The sequence below is a fragment of the Struthio camelus genome, chromosome 20, assembly GCF_040807025.1.
Source record: "Struthio camelus isolate bStrCam1 chromosome 20, bStrCam1.hap1, whole genome shotgun sequence".
Taxonomy (NCBI): Eukaryota; Metazoa; Chordata; class Aves; order Struthioniformes; family Struthionidae; genus Struthio; species Struthio camelus.
Window position 1 is genome coordinate 5,303,598 of NC_090961.1, and position 21,028 is coordinate 5,324,625.

Consider the following 21,028-nt stretch of genomic DNA (forward strand, 5'->3'; position numbering starts at 1 on the left):
TCAAAAGGAAAGCAGAATCAATGGGGTAGGTTTTTTTTTTTTTAACTCATCATTCTCGATGAGGAAACCTTGAACCTCAGAATTGCATTGGCCAATGCTGAATGTGGATGTTGTACTTAGAACTTGCTTAGGAGCCCTTGATGCACAGAGGGATTAAATGGCATAGAGGTTGCTCATGGCCTGGAGAAGAGTAGAGTATGGACTGGAGCAGAAAAAACTGTGAGAAATTTGGCCCGAGAGTGGTGCAGAAACCACAGGGGTGTGATTTATCTCATGTAACTTTAGATGTCTACCTACCCACAATTCATACTAGGCTCCCTTTTTGATCAGCAGGAGAAGTAGGTGCTTTAAAGGCATGACTTATCTGTCCTATTTTAGGTATGTGCTTTAGGAGGAGCTGAATCACTCCATGGGTATTTTACTTAACAGAAAGGAAGCCTTTGGGTGACTAGCTCATGTTGGAGCTATCTTGGCCTACCTCACTGCTGCAGCAGGTTTCCTGCCTCCATACAACATGGAGGCCTTGGGACAGCACTTGCATGCAGGCAGCCAGCTGTGAACACGTGGTCTTAGGTTAGGGTTGGGACTAGCACTTGGGTCAGCTCTCAGCAAAGTTCCCTAGCATAGGCAGGGCCCAAGTCAGCAGTTTGTATGCAGCCAAAGACCCAGAGGTGGGCCTGACTCTGGATGATGGCTGCCCGTATGGTCTAGTACTAAACGAGCAGTGGTCTGACTGTAGTCTGGTTTGATGGACTAAAGAAACACAATGTGTATAAGCTGATGGTCTCATACCAATTCCATCCTCCTGTGCCAGCATCCTCAGCAGAGAGACCGAGCAGAGGACACTTCGTACAGGATTGTTCATTACCCTCCCCATCGTGACTGAGGCATATGGTCAGGGAGCTTGCGCAGTCTGTACTTGTCCAAGGGAGCCCATCCAAACACGGGAGAGTTTCTCTATGATCTTCAGCTATATTGATTTGGTTAATGCTGCCCTATTGATTTGGTTAATGCTGTTAGAGGTATTTCCTCTTCTATTTGCTTGTTTTATTGACTCTTCTTCCAAAAAAAAAGTAAAGGGGAAAACCAGGCAATTATCTGCACACAAAAGCCTCGTGACTGGTGTTATTCTGAAGGATTTGTCCTCCCAAACCTAGGGAAGACAGTGTGAGGGGAAAGTGCTGTTCTGGGCACCGAAGAGGGGCAGTTTGCACAGGAAGCGCCTGAATTGTTTGCTGTAAATCTGACTCTCCCCTTTGGGCAGATTCCTAGGAGAACCTTGGCCTGTGTGTTCCCTCGGGGCTCTGCGTTCACATTTGCAACTTTCATCTTGAACTTACCCGGCTTATTTGCATGGATCAGGGCTCTTTGTTGCTCCTGCTCTGAGTGGCAGGAGCAAAGGGGCTGACAGGCCTTTCCTGCCAATCTGTCTGTTGTTCAGATGAAGTGGTTGGAAAGTGCTCACTCTCCAGTTCCCTCTTTGGCTCAGGCACTCCGATAAGGCATGGGTTGTCCTATCTTGCCCTGGGAGCTGTTCCTCCTCCCTAACAGGCCCGCTTTGCCGGCTGACAGTTAGCAGCCGGCAGTGCTTGATAAACTTATCAGACCAAAGCTGAGCCCGGTGCATGCTCTGCTCCTCCCCAGCCTCAGATTTCCCCATTCCTGGGGACTCTTTGCTCTCTATCCGCTTTGCTGCCTCATAAGGTGAACAAAGATCACTTCACCTTTGGACCACCAGGTCAAAATCAGCCCAAGAACCAGATGGAACAATGCTTGTATTTAAACTGCTTCTTTGAAATGAGAACTTACAGGATGTCCTTAGCATCGGTGTTCTGCTCTGTCTCCTTGGAATATTATTCACGAGTGGAAATGCTACTGGTGTTTGGTTTGTTCTGTGTATCTACTTGTCCTGTTTCTCTGCTTGTTTGGAGGTTTAATGGTTTTAATGCTTGTGTCTAAGCGTGCGTGCTTGAAGATTTCTTTCTAAGCAGAACTTCTACAGAATTAAGTTGCTTTGCTGAATTACGGTTCTCTCATTCGTTACTAATATCACAATAACACTTAGGAGTTCCAGCTGAGATCAAGGGTCCATTGTGCAAGGCACCATATGTAAAAGATAAGGAAGGGCAGCCCCATTCCTGACTATCTTACCATTGAAATAAACAAGTGAAATACAGGGAAGGGGAGGAATTACTATCCACATTTCACAGATGGGTTGCTGGATTTCTGTGAGCTTCATGGGGGGCTGAGCGACTTCAGAAATCCAGAGCTAACGTTTGCCCACGGTCATACAGGAAAAGTGTCAGATCTTGCGTCTCAGTCCAGTGTTGTAACCGTAAGATCAGTGTGTGGCCACGGTGACTGTTAGTTGAAACATGCTAGTTCAGTAACTCCACTGCGCAGACCTGCTTTTTCTTAGGTCTCATCTACCACAGAGGGATCTGACTGATTTAACTACCCTTGAATCATTTTGATGCAGCTGTTCTATTTTATCTCCTCTATATGGGCAAGCTATTCCAGGGCAACAGTGGAAAAACAGCTCTGCTTTGCAAGCAGGATAATTGATAAAAATGTTTGTGGAGTATTTATTTTTTCCCATATAGCTTTATAGGTCAAGTTCCCTATCGATTCTCAGGTTAGGCTCTTTAACAGCAGGCAGGAATGTTTGCCCTCCACAGAGGAACATGCTTATGCAGCCCAAACTGGGAGACCATCTAATGCTTTCAGGTTTCCGCTTGTGTGTTGCGTTTATGGCTAGAACTAACCCGCCAGTGGCAGGGTGCACCCAGCGTGTCCCCCTTTCACCTGTGAACGGCTCTGTGCAGCACTGGGGAAACGACCTGCCAGGAGGGTAAGGTGCTCTCCTTTTGTTACTTTTTCAGTGAAAGTGCTTTCTCAGGAAGCCTTGGAGGGGCGGGGGCAGGGAGGAGCAACAGGATTCAGCAAATAAATTTTTCTTCCAATGCATCCTGAACCCCGCTGGGGCCTAATTCTTCTTTATCTTTCCCATCATTTCCTTTTAGATCTTCTCTCCCTCTTGCCAGCGCCCATGACAACTTCAGAGAGTTTTGCCTTTGATAGTATTTCACTGTGTGTAGGTTAACACAATCTGAAGATAAGCTCCAGTATAATGCCATGCTAGCTAGGAGCACACCTTCTCTTCCTGCAGGTGTCCTGTGGCTCTGTGATCAACCTAAGATGCATCTTGTGTCCCAACTTAAATCCACTCTCCATCATAGTATTTGTGGGCTGGTGCTCTCAGTGCCTGAAGGCTGTCTGGAAGACACAGAGGCTCCTCTCTCTTTCTAACAGCTGCCCAGAGGGATAGCTTTGCATGTCCCTCATTTGCTAAACAAAACAGCCCAAAGACCAGGATTTTTTTTTCCCCTCTAATAAAGGAAAGAAGGTGTGAAGAGGGCTAGTGAAATGCAAGGTTTAGGGAGGGCTCAGAGAGAGGCAAAAACAATCAGCTCTTTCTTCAGCCACAAAGATTAGTTGAGATTTTGCTTTTTGTTATCTGTTTCCTTGATTGACTGGACAGAATGTTTTTGATGCAAGGGGAGATGGTGGGAAAGAAGTTATTTTCAGAGTGGTCAGAACTGGGGAGAATTTGCATGTTTGGAGAGCAAGAGCAGGGGGGTTTGTTTGGATTTGGTGAGACCAACAGCCTGATCCTGACAGATGCTGAGCATCTTGCGTACTTGTTACGTGAGTTCAGCAGCTCCCGGAGTCAGATTAGGTTTGAGGCAAAGTCAAGCCCTTTGTAGCACCACATGCAAAGCTGGGCTCTACAGTAGCAGCAGGCCTGCCCCATGGCTGGCACTGTGTTCGGAGTCAAAGGCTCTCCCCCAGCCCAGTGCAGTGTGGTACGGGTAATGCCGGATCTGCTTCCTTCCTGTCGTCTTCACATGCATTTCCAGAGTTTCAAGCAGCAGAGCCGAAAGCCTGGGCAACTGTGCAGAGTGCAGCTGCTCAGCTCCAGAGCGCTGCTGCTGTTGGCCCGTAGCTTTCTTTCCCAATGAAGGAAGCATAAGGAAATTAAACGTCACAAGCATTAGAGCTGCTAGCACAGTCTAGTCACACCGACTGGGCCCAGTGGGGTACAGGAGAAAGGCTCCTGATGGAGAGCAGAGTGCTGGGAATGAGGTGCCAAACACTGGGCAGGGGGGTCAGGGCAGCCGCCCTGCCCTGCACTCCTCCCGGGGACGCCCAGTGCGAGGCGGCTGTTACGTTACAGCAGAGCACACTGTTGTGCTTGTAGTGAGTGCTGTTTTCATGAGGGCTGTTTCTCAGGATCTTTCAGTTACATCTTCCTAACTTCCTACCCCTGGGCAAGTTGGGACCCTCCCTGTATGACTGCAGATTTCCTTGCAAAAAGCAATATACAGCGAAAGCCCAAGCTGGGGTCTCTCCGGCCTCTTCCTCAGAAGACTGCTCTCCCTTATCAGGGACTGCATGCAAACAAGGAGCTGAGGAACTCTGCCTGCTTTTCCTCTGGGCTGCTGACGTCCACGTAGCTATGAAATCCCCTTGGTTATTGAATCTGTGAGGATGAGAGGTTCAGGGAGAAGTCAGGAGCATGAAAACCAAATGTGGTATCCAGATCCAACTGAAAAGGGTGTCAGGTTCTCTGAAGTGATGGGGCTCAGGGAAAAAGGAGGCAGGCAGTGAGTGTTACCAGGTGATCTGACTGCAGCACCTTGTTACACTTAGGGGAAGAAACCGTAGTGCCTCAGTGCACAGTTCAACAAGTGAATTCTCTCTCCTCTTTGTTCCTTCTCAAGTCACCTTCTAGCTTTTGCATTGCTGTCTTGCTAGGGCTTTTGCCAGCTGGCCTCTTTCCACAGCCCCTGTTTTTGGAGATATACTCCCGGAGCTGGTGGGAGTGGGTCAGCCTGGCCTCCTCTGGCTGCTTTGGCCACAGATATGTTCTTCCAAGCGTGGCTCTGCAGCAGTGCATTGCCTAAGATCACCCCAACGTATTTCTTTACTCACTGCCCATCCATCTAAAGCAATCCTTGCATCTCCTGGGGATGCATTCGCAGGGCTCCTCACAAGTGTAAGGGTAAGGCTGTCACTGCCTGCTCCAGGATAAGAGCTCTTCAGTAATCTCGAGGCTCAGTAACCAGGAGAGTGGTGAAAGCAGCTCCCTTCCCTGTTTGCCTGAGAGTCCAGGGGAAATAAATGACAGGACGGGGCTGGTCTGCTCTTTGTAACAAGGGAGAAGCAGGCTGTAGGAGCACAACCTTAGGGTGGCCTCATTCCAGGCCATGACTCCTCCGTCTCATGGAAATCAAAAGATAGCAATGGAAATCTGATGGATACAGTAGCCCTTGTTCAGCAGGCTCAGCTGTCTGATTTGTTTTTATGAGTGGTTTTACAAGCAATCTTGCCATGGTGCTGATCAGCTTGTGCCAGCAGTTCCCTCGAGAATGGCCAGAATCGGGGAGCTTCACATGAGAGTCAGAAACACCTGCTGTCCCCAGGCCACAGACCGGGAAATATGTGCTGGTGTGCCTGTGTGCTTTGGGGCTGCAGGGCATTAGTTACCAAGCAGTTGAGATGCTGACATGCTCCTTAAGATATTTTTGTTTGCAGATTTTTGGAGGGCAAGGGGAATAATAAACACAGTTTGAATTTTTGGCAGCAGTTTTAATAAGCTGAAATGCCTTTACCTTGAGTAAGGTTTGTGCATGTGTACGTGTGGGATCATGTGTGCACCTGGTGTCACAGTCAGAACTTGGGGACCATTTCCTCAAGCCCAGCTCTTCCACAGGTTATACACCTTCCTTGTACACCTTCCTTGGAGTCCTTGACCTGACTAGGTTCTGGCATGACCCAGTAAAGGGCAGCAGAGTTTTAGCAAGAGGACTTCAATAACACTGTCCCCTGGGCACAACAGTCCCATGTCGTTTGATGGGGTTGTAGCTGCGCAGCGTTCTCTTGCTCTGAAGAGCTGACTTCTGCCTGTTTTATGGCTCTGCACGTATCTGCCCCTGAAGATGAATGTGCTCTGATCCCAGCCTTTACGAATGAGGTTCATCTGGTGTTCTGTAGCCAATAGACTCCCGGGCCCCAAACTTTTCTGCTAGTCATCTCACCTCCCTTTTTTCGCTTCCAAACTTGTGACCTCGCTTCCTGATGGGAACCCTGTTCTGCATGTGAATTGCCATCTTGATTTCCACTTGTGCCTGTCAGAGACCCAAGGGAGGAACCCCCTGTATGAGGCAATGCTGTACTTTCTTCCTTCTCCTTTTCCCCCTCCATCCCCACTGCCTGCATCTCCAGAGCCGAGTATGAGCCTTTCTTCAAATGGTTGTTTTTAACATGCAGTACTTTGTGTTAGCCCGTTTACTGAGAGGAAATAGATTTACCAGATAAATCCCAGCAGGCCTGTACATGTTGCCACTGTCTGGTGTATTGCAATAAAAATATACATTAAAATAAGTATAAATACATATTTACAGTGTACAAGGAAAAGCCAGGAGTACACATACTGTTTTGAGTTTCCAGAATGCATATTAATGACTAACAGCTTAGGCACAGGATAAAAACATGGGCAAATACATTTTAGGTCTTAATCTGCAGTCAGGAGAATGGCTTTGGATTTACAGCAGTGTAACTAAGGACAGGATCAAACCTCTTTTCTCTTTTCTCCTGGCAGTAAATGAATTTTCTGCTTGCACCGTTTCTTTCTTGCCTGTGATGGCAGCCTTCCTTCTCAAGCATTTGGAGAGAAATGGCTACTGCCACAGCCTGTGCTCCAGGCCAGTTCCCACTGGTGGTGTTGTCCGATGCTGTGTGTTCAGGGATGTAGTTATGGAGCAGTCTGTCCAGCGCTGCAATGCCCTACTTATCTGAAAGTGCTTATCTTTTTAATGCTATGATAACATTTTGCCCTTCCTCTGAAGATTTCAAGGGACTCTACAAACCTGAATGAATGACTCTACATCACCAGGTGTGGTGGAGAAATAAAAGCCCAGAGTAGTACAGTGACTTGCCAGAGGCGATATAATAACAACGTAGCAGAGCTGAGAGAGAAACCAGCTTTCTATTTGTTCCAGCCCTTTATTTCAAGGACCTCTGGACCTGGAAGAAGGCAGAAATACCACTGCTCTGTTTGTCTAATGCTTGTAAGGTACTCTCGTATTATGCCAGTGTGTACAGGCTAGATCACTTCCTCCTTTAAGAGAGCGACAGGAAAGCATAACTCTCTGGCTCTAGACATCAATATCCAAGGGCCATTCCTGACCATACAGTGACACACAATTCCCCAAGACAGATCTAAGCTGGTATGTCCAACATGCAGTGAAATATCATGGGACATACTAGCCTGGGTTCCCAGAGCAGCCAGTTTCACTCACGTGGTACTAGACACAGGACTTAATAGCTTGTGCCTTGTGCTGTGGCTTGGCTCTTTCTGGAGCTCACTTGGTTGCCACTAAGCCAGAGATCTCTGCAATTCTGTGTGGATGAGGAATGCATTCAGAGACCCTTGTTAGCAGCTAGGGGAGCATCTAAGGAGCTGTTTTTTTCAGTATTTTACTCCCACTCCAAGCTAAAAATACAACACAGTTAATTTGTCACCTGATCACAGTACATGCTCTACTGAAAGAAAATGACTTTAGGTGTTTGTTGCCAGAATTTTTGACCTGGGCAAGTCTCTGCAAAAGCCCTCTCCAGGTTCAGCAAAGCTCACTGAATGCAATCTATTTGCATGCCCTGGCCTTATCTTCCTAGCTATCAAAGCAGAACGTGGTTAAGGCACCAGCTTGGCACAGATTGTTGGTACCAGGAGTCTAGGAGCTCCCACCTCATTGCTGGTCAATCTGATGAACTGTGCTCTGCACATGGTGTAAATCCAGAGTAATAGCGACCTTGGAGCAATTTCTCTGGATTTGCACTTGAGCAGGTTATGTCAGATCTGGCCCAGGACCTGCTGCAATTAAAAAGTGAGAGCTGCCCCTAGTTTCTTTGCCGCATACTGGGATGTTCAAGGCCCTGCGTAGGTGCCTGAACACCAAAGCCAATGCTGTGGCTTTGCCAGTTCCCAGGGGAATGTCCAGCGATACGACCTTAGCAAGCTGGGTGGCCCCATACCAGATGGAGAGTCTGCTTCCCTGGAACATGCACTGGCAATGGGAGCTCCAACAAAGACCTGGGGCAGTCCCTCATTTGAGACTGTGTTGGGTCTCTCGGTGCCTCCGTAGATCCACCTTGCGCTGGAAGCCCTTGGCACAGAGCTCGCAGCTGAAGGGCTTGAAGCCAGTGTGCTTGCGGCTGTGGGTGATGAGGTTGGAGCTCTGGCTGAAGGCCTTGCCACACACCTGGCATTTGTGGGGCTTCTCTCCTGCAGGGCAGAGGAAACAGTAAGAAACACCTTAGCATATGAGAGAAGGGAGAAAAAAATACTTTCAACAGACTTAAACCTGACTGGCTATGTTTGGGCATCAAGGTCCTGTCCCCAGCTGTCCTCCTAATGTGTCTGTACTCTGATCCAGCATCAGAGTGAGAAGAACTAGAAGCAGTCCTCCCCACGTGGGTGTGAGCTGTGCAGAGCAGCTGCATCTGGGGCTGGATACCGCCATGATGTGCCCCAGCGGCAGGGCAGTAACCACCTCCTTGTCACACAAAGGAGGACATGCATATCAGGGATGCTTAGATGTTCTGCTCTCTTACTTCAGTGAAGAGTGACCTTCCAGTGCCTCTATTGTACATAGGCACTTATGCCCCGTCCACCATCTCTGTATGCAGGAATTGTGTACGTGCATAAAAATGATGGACTCGAATTTGCTTTTACTTATTGTGAACACTTTGTTTCTCACCAGTGTGGATGTAAGTGTGTTTCTTCATATCTGACTTCTGGTGGAAGCGCTTGCCACAGTACTGGCAGGGATAGGGTCGTGTGTCTGAATGGATCAGAAGGTGAGTGGATAGGGTAGAGGAACGTTTGAATGTCTTCCCACACATCTTGCACTCAAAGCTTCTCTCCTGTTAGGGAAAGAAAATTGTGGGGTAGAAGATGAAAGGAGCATTACTTATGCAACGGCTTACATCCTGTGGTCTGAACTCCTGCACCTTGTAGGAGGAGGTGAGGCATAGAAGAACCGGTAGGAAAAATCCTCCCCTCCCCATCCAAGAAATTCTCGAGGACAGTCTGAGATTTGTGAGACCAGAGATTTATCATCTATGGTCTTCAGAGCTCCTATCACTGTCACTGGTTGATACAACAAAGCCATCACATTTGTCATCTAGGAAATGATACTTCTCTTATAATAGAATAAATAACAGCTAAGTTCCAAGCACTCTTGAGCTCTGGAGAACTGCTTCTCTGGAAGGAGGCTACCCACCTGGGAGTGAATGTTGGTGTGCTGCTCCAGGCTTACAGCGTGTCCAAAAGTTTTGCCACATACTTCACAAGCAAAGGGCCGGGTCCCGCTATGAGACCTCCGGACATGGACCTCCAGTCCATGGGGAGTGGAGAATACCTGAAAAAGAGTAATCTGGCAGTGATTTTCCATGAAGCAGCTGTGTCTCCATCTCTGTTTTCAGTTTCTTCCCTTTATTTGACTTCCCTCTCATGGGCCGTGTGAGCAGCATCATTCCCAGCGCCCTTATCCCCAGTGAGGAGAACGCGCAGGCACCGATTTCCGGCCAGATGCCTTGTGCTTTGTTGTAACACAGTGGTACACTGATGCACATGATGAAAATGACCCCAGATCCTCCCCAGCCCTAAGGTTCCCCTTTGTAACACACCTTGTTGCACTTCACGCAGTGGTAGGTCTCCATGTCCGAGGAGTAATGCATGCTGTAATCCAAAGGAGGCTCGGCACTTGGGAGGAGGTGGCTTCCATACAGGCTAACGGGGCGCTCCAAGAGGGCTGACTGCATAGTGGAAGACATCTGTCGGTAGCTGTATGGCGAATGGAAGGCATCCCAAGAAAAGCCGGTTTTATAGAAGGTGGGCGTGCTTGTCAGATTAGTGCAGTCTTTGATCTGCAGCCCTGGGATGGCCATCTCTGAGTTTGCAAAGGAGAGAGAGAAGTGAGTGTCATGCCATTGCCTGCAGCTGAGCACAAGTGCAAAGGCTCCCCAGCCACCTTATCCCTATTTAATGTCCTGTTTGACCTTGGGAAGGAGTCAGTAACTCTTTGTTCTTTGATTCAAATCCCTACACAAAGTTCCTACCACGACTTTGATTTCAGTCTAAGGAAATGTTAGGGGAGAGGGGATGCTAAGGGAATATTAATCCCCTACTAGTTTTAATTCGTGTGGGGTTTGAACAAGTGTTATGTGGACACCGACTTTCACCCACAGAGCATAGAGTTGCATTAGTCCTCGAGGTTGGAAGGCTCACTCATTGGTTACCTATAGCCACAGCCTTCAGGGATGTGCTAATCTAGAAGCACAGAGAGAAATACAGAATGCTCTTCATGAGCTCTACCTGAGACAAGCCTGATGATTGGTGTCAAAATAAGAACTATCATTTACTGAAAATCTGGACCCTGTCATCGGGGCTCCATAGGCCAACCTAACCCCAACCCCTTTTGTGATTCTGGTCTTGGGTAGCTGACCTGTAGCTGAAGGGCCTGGCAGCATCCTGCTCAGATACTGGGCAGGGACACTTTCTTCTTTCAGTTCGGAAGGGTCCTTTTCTTGTTTTGGAACCAGGCATTCTAGGTCCTGTCTCTTGATGTCCTCTGGTATCTTGTCTCCTATAGCTGTAATCACAGTAGTGTCACAGTTAGTTTATTCTATCAGACAAGAGACGAGCCTATAAAGGGGGTTTGTGTACACATGCGTGAACTCATGCCTGCATATATGTGTCTGTGCACAATTCCCTGAGTCAGAACCTCAGTGCAGGGCTGTGCAGTCAGCACAGCAATCAAGGTCTGTCCATTGCTGAGAAAGGGAAATTCCAAGCCGGATGTGATTGACAAGGTAGAGTGGGGCAGGAAGAAAGGATCGGGCACTTGATACCCTATATTTAGTCAAAGCAAATCAGTCCTAGAGGCAACATGCCTGTAAGAAGCATTTCTCCGTTTAATACAATTTTCAGTTATGAAGGTAACTAACAATCATTAACTTATTAACCTTCCCACCCCTCCCATCAGATAGTTCAGAATTATTAAGCTGAATTTATGGACAGCCAAGTAGGGGAGCAGAGCAGGGAGGTAACTGCTTATGCAGTTGCAAAGGTGACAACAGAGCCTAGTTGTCTCCTGCCCACACTCGCATTTCTCCCTGCCTGTCTCAGCCCTTAAACAGACCAACCAGCACTTGTTAGAAGAAGGCTTTATAGTAAGAGTCTAAAAAGTACAGAGGTCAGATACGTGTGCCTTCTTTCTGCTTGTGCATGGAGACGGGACTGGGGCTGCTGGAGGACAGTAGCCATCTGTCCAAACCCTCTTGTGTTCCAGAGGGATACTGCAAATGGCCAACAGATGATGGGAGGAATTGAAATGAAAATGTCATCTCCTTTCTTCTTTAATCAAAGTTACCATAGGGCTGGACTCTAATTCCTTAGTCAGGGCCAGAACTAATTCCTTAGTCAGGTCAGTTGATCCTACATTTGAATAAAGCAAATTTGAACGGGGCCCAAAGGAAGACGATCAGTGCCCCAGCCTTCTGTTGCATGGAGGACTGAGAGAGCATGAATGGGAGCAGGAGGAAGACAGCAGGCATAGGCAGAAGGAAGGCTGGTTTATGTTAATATAGCACATAGCAGCTGGCCTATCGTGTGAGTGTGTTGAGACTCCTTTCACAATCAGTGCTAGGATGTCACTAGTATCTTGTTGCTCTAGCTGTAACTTTCCTTGCAAATCATCCGGAGGCAGCGGTAACACGCTGAGATAGAGAAGAAGATGCAGGTCCAGAGAACATATGGGCAGTGAGCATAGCAAGTTAGAGATGGAGGTGGCAGAGCTGTGAGTTTGCAGAATGCTGACAACCAAAGCGCAAGCACTTTTCCCACTGTTAATTGCCTGAAGTTGGCCATCTTTCCCAAACGTAAGTGAACAACTGCACACAGTGTTCTTATATCCTGAGTCTTCTCCCGAGGGAGATGGAAATCAACAATTAGAGTTAAAACTGAGAGAAGGCAGAATGCTTGACAGTAATTTCCATGCAGGTGGAGATCTGGCCTTCGGAAAGCATATGCTCCTTCAGGGTGGCCAGTGCCCACGCCTGCCCAGAACGCTCCAGTGCAGTGGAGTGTTGCTACACTGTCTCTGGAATCACGAAAGCAGCAACCCAACAGGAAACAAAGGGAGGATCTAAATTCGGTTTCAATGAGACAGTGTGGATTTGGTCCAGGGAACGAGGGAAAGAAGGCACGCAGTGGGGGGATCAGTTTGTCCTTAGACTGACATCCCTGTGTGGAAGCCCTTAATTGCTCTTTAACTCATTAATCCTGCTGCCTTAGCTTGCCTATTGAATTATTTGTTTGCTTGGTTGTATTCTTACAAGCCCAGTTTATGGATTGACTCACCAGTGGAGGGAGAGGTTACTGGATCCCATGTGAGTGTAGGCAGGTCATCTTCCACAAAGCGGTGTTGATGATAGGTGTGAGCCTTTTTGCTCTTCACCAAAAAGGAACGTGGCATTTTCCATTCACTGCCTGGGCAGAAACACAGAATAACCACAGGTCAATCTCTGTGGTTCGTGGGGTAATTTCTCACTTGTTCCCCCACCACATCAGCTCTGTATGCAGCAGTGATGAGAAATAAAACCCTTCTGCTGAGGAGACGGATAATTCATCTGAAAGGTCCCTCCACCCAGTCAAAGAGAGGGGAGTGGCTGCTGGGGTTTAGGCGCTTGATGGATCTAAACTCTGGGGAAAACACATAGCCGTGGAGGGGGCTAAGAGAAAAAACTTGTTGCGAGCTATTCTTTGACGCTGACTGTAGAGATGGGGACTGCATATCACAGCGTACTCTGTAAAAAAAGTTAAGCTTCACAGTCTACCCCTAGGTTGAGGCAAAGCAATATTGATATCTTTATATTATAGGAGGAGAAACAGAGGCATGCTTAAATTGAGTGACATGCTATAGACCAAAAATGTTTCTGTGGCAGAGAGACACTAGAACCCAGTATGTCTCTCTCGTAGTTCTCTCTGGCTACAAGACATGGTGCATCTCCAACGTTATCATCTGTGGGAGGACAACGCAGTAGGGAGAGCTGGGTGGAGATCACCCCTTTGAGAAGGGGCCTTTCTTAAGTGTTTGTACTGTACCTGGAAGAATGCAGTCCCAAGCCATGACATGGGCTCTTTTGCAAAGTTGCTACACAAATAATTATTATAGAAACAACATCAGTAACAGGAGAGATGCAATGGAAAATCCCAGCAGCCTTACCGTGTGGTGGGTTTGCTTCTTGTTGGGCATAGCTTGAATATTTTGTGTTCTGGCTGACAAACAACAGTCAGAGCAGAGGCAAAGCAGAAGTGTTGGGTGGGAGAGGTTACCTTTTGGATCTGACTCAGATATCACAGACCGTTGAAATGACGGGGTAGGAACAAACATAAAATGCTGAAATTTAATCATACAAAATTCTCTTGCAATGCATCTTGTTATCTTTAGTACCCAGAACCCAGCCCACCCTGTGCCTGCTCCCCATAGCTAGTAACTGTTCTCATGGACAGTACGACAACAGGCTCAGCGCTATGTACGGTGATATCAGCTGGTGCATTATTTGCATACCTATTTGCATTTTCCTTTGTAATTGTTTGGGATAGTGGCGCTAAAAGCAAATGTTACTGTATTTCATATGAAAAGTCAACAGTAAGTCCTGGCTTTCTGCTGATGGGCAAGTCCGTTACTAAGTTTTGTTTTTTCTTGGGAGCAGTTGAAGTGTACTGTACTTGCTTATTAAAAAAGAAAATAATTTGTGCCTATTAAATAGGAGTGGTCTGAAATGTCTGTGTAAGACACAGCAGAGCAATGTGGGCTCCTGGAATCCCGAACAGTCAGAGGTGGGAAAGGTCTCACCTGGCTTCTCTTTAAGGTTCAAAAGCACCTGCACTTACCTCTATATACTAAATATAATTACACAGCCCAGTGGTGTTTTGCTGAAAGGTCCAAGGGCCAGATTTGCAATGGTGCTAAGGCTGCAGGTACGTGTACAGTAGAATTTGCACAGTAAAATCTAGTGTGGATAGGCAGATTCCCAAGCCCTGCTGTTCTCAGTGGGAGTCAGACGCTCATCAGCTTTTAGAAACCCTGTTAGAAGTTAGCTGCCTTTATAAATCTGGCCCAGGATTCCCACTGTTTAATATACCACTTCAGGAATAAACCTGGGTGTCTCTAGCCATTTTTTATTCTGAAATGACTCACCTGTTTTTCTTCATCGTTTTCCAAGAAATTTGCATGTGACTTGAGATGAATATGAGAAAACAGAGGCCAAGATCAAATTTGTTAATTTAATGTTAGAAAGAGGACAAAATAGTACTGGGATGGAACCAGACGTATGCACTTGCGAGAAGGGACTCTGAATTACATCGCTGTATTTACTTTCCTGTAACTCTCTGATGAGGTTCCTTCTAAGTATCGTGAAGTGTATCTCTGCCTGACGTAAGGCTGCGTGCGCAGAAATACTCCTAGCTCTGTACAAACCCAGGAGCTTTCTGAAACTGATAAAACCCCATCAGTATTGTGCTCCCCTTTGCCAAATGTGTCTCCGCTCTTAGCAGAACTGCTTAGCTGTGAGCGCGCAACAGGAGCGTCCGTACTGCACGTTGGAGCCGCACTGTGCAATATAGCCATGCCCCAAGTTAAAGTCCTGCCGCAAGCCCTGGATACGTGGCGTTTCCGTCCATGTCAAAGGGATTTTCCCACGTGGTGGGCAGGACTGTGCCCACAATGGAGGGCATTCATACCAGCAAGCTTGAGACAGCTAATTTATCTGGGTGAATTAACCAGCTAATTTCCCTGGGCTTCCTGCACAGGGGAGAAAGGCTCCTCCAGCAGGTAGCTGAAGGTAGGGTGAAAGCAGGCACCCTGCAGCACTTTCCAAAGGGTCACTCTCTCTTTGCTGCCTAGAGGACCCTCAGGACATTAGCCAGCCAGTTTAGCCAGGTAAATTAGAGGCCTGGGAGCTGGTGGTGTGAGCAATCTTGCCGTGTTTTATGGTAGTGCGCTAGCACTAAGTGCAGTCCCTTTTTTCTAACGGCAGTTGAAAGTAGATGCACAAGAAACAATGGGATTTTTCTGGATGTGTTTGTCCCAGCATAAGTAAAAGTCAAATTTGGTCCAGTACCTTGCCTGTCAATAAGGGCCTGTACTGAGTACAACGATCTTTAATGCACTACTGAACGTTACAAAAGGAAGTCACTTCCCCCACCCCATTTTATAGAGAAAACAGGAACTGGGAGCGCAAAGCATAGTTAATTAACAACTGCATTGGACTGTTTGTGATTCACACAACCAAGTTAGAGGAAAGCTAGAAGCACAGATTGTGAGAGAAAAATATTATCTCTCCTTGAAGCTCAGATTATCGGTAGCAAGTGATCAGCTGCTTCTAAGCTAACTACAGTTCACAGAGAAAGTAGTGCTACAGAAAACAGACCCTGCTATGTCTGAAACAATTGCTGAAGCTCCCGATAAAATTTAGCTTCAACCTTTGCTAAAACTTTTTTGGGGGTGGGGGGGTCTGTTCTTTCCTGTTCCTTTGGCAGTGGTTTCTAACCTGACTGACAACTGCCCAGGAGAGTTCATTGCTTGGGCAGACTGCCTGCGCAAAATGCAGCTATCTTGGCATTTTGTGGATTCAATACAGAATATAAAATCAGCATCCACCTCGAGCTGACATTTGTGTGTCATTCATGTAGCTGTATAATAATGTTGTAGTGGTCTACTCTAAGGAAAAAACAGGCAAAAGAATCCAAGGGAAAGAGACTGCTTCACGCTTTGGCTTTCAGTACAGAGGAAAGTCTACCTTTTCAGAAGTGGCTAGGGATGCCTGGGGTACCTGGATTTTCTTTTCTTTAACCTCTTAAAGAGGTCTGTTTCATCAGTTACAATTTCACTAGTCAGGTTTGAAAGTGTTCCCAGCATTAGCATATTCCCTTCGCATTTTCTAACTCCAAGTTCCTTAACGCCCAGTGATGCTCTCTGGAGTAAAGTGATGGAGATCTGAAGGCAGTGCAAGAACTCCAAGCAAAAGAGATTTTTTAGGGGATAGCTTCTGACATCACGATCCTAATTTCATCCAATTCAATGTTCCTTACGAAGCCCCGACTCCCACTTTAGCGCGTGGGAATTTGTAGTACCCAAAAATACAGGATCAGGCCCTCTGTTACAATTTTGAAGAAATTGGTATTCTCGCTGAATTAGATTAGGGAGCTGTTCTTTAAATGGTTCCTTCAGTGAGGTGATTTGTAACAAGAAATGCCATATTTGGGAACAGGGGTTTGCAGGATTGTGCCGCGCTGAACTGGGAACCAATTTGCAATGTATGTTCCTTTCTAAAGCTGACCTCCATTTTCGTCTGAGCCCTTCTAAGTTCAGATAGCCCTGTTTTCAAATTTACAAGGTTAACTGTAAAGATAAAAATTTTTTCCCACTATCCTTAGAGGAAATACTTAATCAATTTTTAATTTACAGTTGATATATATCTTCATAGGTTTATCTGTTACCAAAGTCTTAGGCTAAAAGAGGCTTATTTCCTTCCCACAACTTAATTTGTATTTGAATCTTAATATTTTTTTTCTGCACTTTCTTGTTACCAAAAATAAAGACTAGTTTGTACTTCAGAAGACTATACGTTTGAAGAAAAACAACATGAAGAAAATACAACCTGTGTCTGAATTTTTTAGAGACTCTGAAGAAAATAAGAGGTTTAATGAGCTCCTGACTCTTGAAATATAAAGTCATATTCAAAAAGAATTTAAATTCTTTACAACAAAATTAATCATGTCTTCACTACTCCACCCTTACAGCATTGTATGTACTTGGGGCAAATAACGTGAGTATGTTTTTTTTAGTGGAAAAATGAACAGGACATTTTTCATTCTTGTGGTAAAACGGGGCAAATGGATGTTATGCCAGGGTTAACAAACTATGGTGATAATTTTGTCCAAGAAATGGAATGGAAATGCTTGTACATCCGTATGATACAGAAAAAAATGTTTAGAATATAATTGCAGCCTCATTTAGGAATCTCATTTAGCTCCTAGTGAAGTCAGGAATGCCACTGACTTTAGCAAGCTTTGCCTTAGGCTTCCAAGGATAAACAGACCTATATTGCACCTTCTAACAAATCCTATATCCCTTTAATGTATACGTGCACTTGCTGTGCGAGCGTATAAATCATTTGTTTTCCTGCTTGATGCATTGAATCAATCTGGTGGGATATGAGGGATGTCTATAAATAGCTAATTCCATATGCTAAATTATGTTACAGTAATCAGCATATTCTTAGAAAGGATGGACAAAAATTTAAAAAATACAGATTTGAAGCAAAAATTCTAAACAGGAGAGACTAAATTCTCAGCTAGTAAAATTGGCATAGATTAATTGATGTCAGTAGAGGGGTGCCGTTATTCTGAGTTTAAAGACCTGGCCCTGTGAAAGAGCAATTAAAAGAAAAAACAGAGTATGTCCTCAGTACTTAAGTACGAAAGTCTACATCTGGAAGATGTTCCTGCTGCATAGAGCTTGCTGGGACCCTTGTATCTGATAACATTGTCACATCTTTTCTATTTTGTTTTACGATTATCTTTCTCATATGTGCATGTGTGAGAGTGAAGTAAGTATATGGTATATAGTTTTAAAAGGTCTGACCATTTGATTGAAATAAACCATTATCATAAAATAATCTTCCGGACAAGGGACTGACTTACGCAGTGGAATTAGTTATATATTTGCGACCCCAAGCAAAGAATTAAAAAAGCTTATAGAAACATACCAAAGGAATGAATTAAACAATTAAATTAAAAGCGTTTAAAAGAATAAATAAATCACCTGTTTGGGGGACACTGCTTTACAGGATTCGCCTTGAAATCTCCCCAGACAAGCCCCCAGTGAGACGTCTTCTCTCTGGACTCCTTCTTCCACTTTTTCACTTAGTTGCTGTCTGCTGAAATAGATACTTCTCCTTTTTTCTCTCTGTTTTTTTGCCCCTGTTCCCCTCCCTGATTTTTCAATCAGATTATTTGTGTCAAAATCTGGTGGTGAAGAAACAGCCAATAGAGAAGCAGAGCCCAGAAAGTATTTGCTTATCAAAACTTTCCAGGACTTTGAAAACTTGAAGAGAATTCACGATGCCCAGCTCTGAACCCCAGGGGTAGCACCCTTAACTCTCTGGGGCAGCTTGGCTTTCTGCAGGAATACTCTTCTGTCATATTGACAAAGAGCATGACACAGGGAAATAACGTACCAAGCAGACATTTGTTATTTTGTTGTTTCTTTAAAAAAAAAAAAAGAAAGAAAAGAAAAAGAATAGCTCTTAAGAAACCTGTATTTTTACACACATTCATCCATGCATCCTATCTTTCACAAACAGACACACCATCTGTCCCACATATACACACTCACACACTTCAGTCTCATAAACAAAACATCTAGCACATATGCACAAAATTATTTTGTTCCAGAATGTATCTTTTATCTCTCCAATTTCCAAGGAAAAAAGAATAAATACTTGCATAGTAATAACTGAGAAAGATGTATGTTAATCAGCCTTCTTTTTCTTAGGCATATGTATGTGCAGTCCATACATATTTTACATTTTGCTCCATCTATATACAGCTGTATACACGATATAAATATAGATTTAAGAAAGTTCATTAAGCAAGCTCATTAACAAGCATCTTTCCAAAAAGCTCTTCTACTCAAGAGCAATAATAAGACTTTGCACTTTTATCACTTACTTGCAAAAAGGTTCGAAAATGGGTTTGCAAATGTGAAATAATTGAATACCAAAACACCCTATGAAGACAGGGTGTAAAAAGGGAGGATAAAGCAGAGGTAAAATGATTTTTCCCAGATTACCTGATAGGGCTCCAGTAGAGGTGGGAACAGGAGCTGGAAGGTCTGAAAAAATGAGTGATTTTCTTTTGAGACTCATTGACATAACTCTTACTTGGGGAAAAACAAGGAGAGCTGATCTTCCCAAATGCTTGCAAAAAACCAAGAAAAAACAAAAAAAAAAACCCAAACCCACAAAACCCCAAAACAGTAATTCCTTGACGTCACCTATTCTCTGATTTTCACAATATTTCTGACTATGCATATGTATGGTGGCATGTGCAATATGTGCCCTTGGCTATCCCTTTCTGCACTAACAGCACGCTCTGTGCTGGGTATGATGTGAGATAGCAAAAATGCCTTCCCAGAAGTTTATAATTTAAGATGGATATAAGCCTACGTATCCAGGTGTCGGGTACAAAGTGCTGTGCATTGTCATCAGAGAAATGCCTTTATATCATGGATTTTTTCTGCTCATTGTGAGCCATCAAATGCATTTTACTGTTTTCTACAGTCAGTTGCATCAAGCCAGGATTCAGTGGGAACCCCTTTTCCCACTAATAGCTCAGTATAGGGAAGGCACCAGGAAGCAATAACTTTTTTTCTGCCGTGCACCAAGATTGGTTGTAGTGTGGTATTCCCCTGATGGAGCAGATGCAGCCCAGGGACACTTCAGATTGCGCTGCAGAGGAATTTTGCATCCTGCTCTGGGCAGGCGGTGGTGCCGGGCCTGCTGGGCTTAGCGCTCTCTACTGGGACAGCCAAAATTCACAGCTTTTGCTGTCGCACCCTGCACGGACCCTGCGTTGCCCAAGGGCACTGGACAGACTGTGCAACGGGCTTTGCTGCAACTCGGAGATAGGAGTGTAGATTTCACCCAAATTGAGAAAGATTCAGATTTTGATCTTAACCCATCTGTCATTTACTGAACATAATTAATTCCTGTTGTTTATAGACGCAAACGATCTCTCTTCTTTTTTCCCCCTTCCTCCTCCCCTCCTTATTTATCTAGCTGGGTTTTGCATGAAAGAAATGTTCCCAAAGCATTGTGCTAGCAAGCTGATTTGCATCCTCTTAAACACAGGCATTTGAAGGATTACATTTCCCGCTACAAAAACAAGCACTGTAACTGAAAACCGAGATGTGTATTGCAGCTTCAGGGTTTCATATGAAGAGAGTTAGAGGAATTAAACAAAACAGGAAAATGACAAGCTGCTGAAAGGACTGAGATGTTATTTCATGAACCATTGGAGCTGGCTTCTGCCAGCCCCCATGAGCACAGACTTCCCATTGCCATCAAGTGGAGATGGCTGCAGTATCTGGCTGTTGGACTAGGGATGGGAAAAAGCAAGTCAGGCACATAAAAGGCCTACAAAAACTAGCTGTGCAAAAAAATCTAATAACAGGCTCGGTAAAACCTCACCGGCTAGCTTATTTCAGAGGTGCTCCAAAGAGCACAGGACACAGTCCTTTGGAGAAGGAAGACGACTGCATCTCCTAGTTTCAGTAGACTATGGGTAAACTACAAATAATACATCTATATCAGTTGATCTGCTCTCCCAGGTAGCCATCATCTCTAAAAGCACAGATAAATTGCATACACACTGATCATTAAGATAATGGCCACAGATATGCTCTTTCATAACTGTTATTATTTTCACTAAAACAGGATGCCCCAAAGGAGACGGGGACACTACTGTACTCAGTGCAGCACACACTATATAAGCCATATACATGGTGTGCATATTCATGGTAAGATAGGTCTAGCTTTACATCGAGGATAGATGTTGCAGTGTAAACATCAGAGATAAACAGGAGGAGAAAGGAAAGATCATCATCCTTGCTGATGACATACAAGCCAGAGTCGTCTTCCTTCCAGCGTCTTTGCAGGTTGTTCTTGTCAGGTTAGCCTGCCTGAAAGAGAGCAAAGCTGCTCTGCTCACCTAGTGCCACAGTCACTCTTGAACCACCAAGACTTCTAGCTGCACAAAGGATCCCCATTGTGAGGAAAATTGGGGCTATCTTACCTTCTATCCTCATCTCCACGTGGCTGATTTTCATCA

The 21,028-nt window shown here is 45.3% G+C and overlaps 1 protein-coding gene across 1 annotated transcript; it reads right to left on the bottom strand.

Moving 5' to 3' along the window:
* Positions 1-6,400: 6,400 nt before the first annotated feature.
* GFI1B (growth factor independent 1B transcriptional repressor) lies at positions 6,401-18,515 on the bottom strand. Its single transcript, XM_068915159.1, has 7 exons — positions 17,961-18,515; positions 12,491-12,619; positions 10,575-10,721; positions 9,757-10,019; positions 9,351-9,488; positions 8,826-8,991; positions 6,401-8,350 (listed from the first exon to the last, which is right to left on the bottom strand). Exons 2-7 carry the CDS (start codon positions 12,603-12,605, stop codon positions 8,172-8,174), a joined length of 1,008 nt encoding a protein of 335 aa, XP_068771260.1. The 5' UTR covers positions 12,606-12,619; positions 17,961-18,515; the 3' UTR covers positions 6,401-8,171.
* Between the last annotated feature and the right edge of the window lie 2,513 nt (positions 18,516-21,028).

Excerpts from the sequence above, each read along its gene's own strand:
- GFI1B (XM_068915159.1), bottom strand. The coding sequence starts at position 12,605 with ATGCCACGTTCCTTTTTGGTGAAGAGCAAAAAGGCTCACACCTATCAT. Across the intron at positions 9,489-9,756 it reads ACTGCGTGAAGTGCAACAAG|GTATTCTCCACTCCCCATGG; the intron begins GTGTGTTACAAA and ends ACTCTTTTTCAG. Across the intron at positions 8,992-9,350 it reads ACACCAACATTCACTCCCAG|GAGAGAAGCTTTGAGTGCAA; the intron begins GTGGGTAGCCTC and ends TTTCCCTAACAG.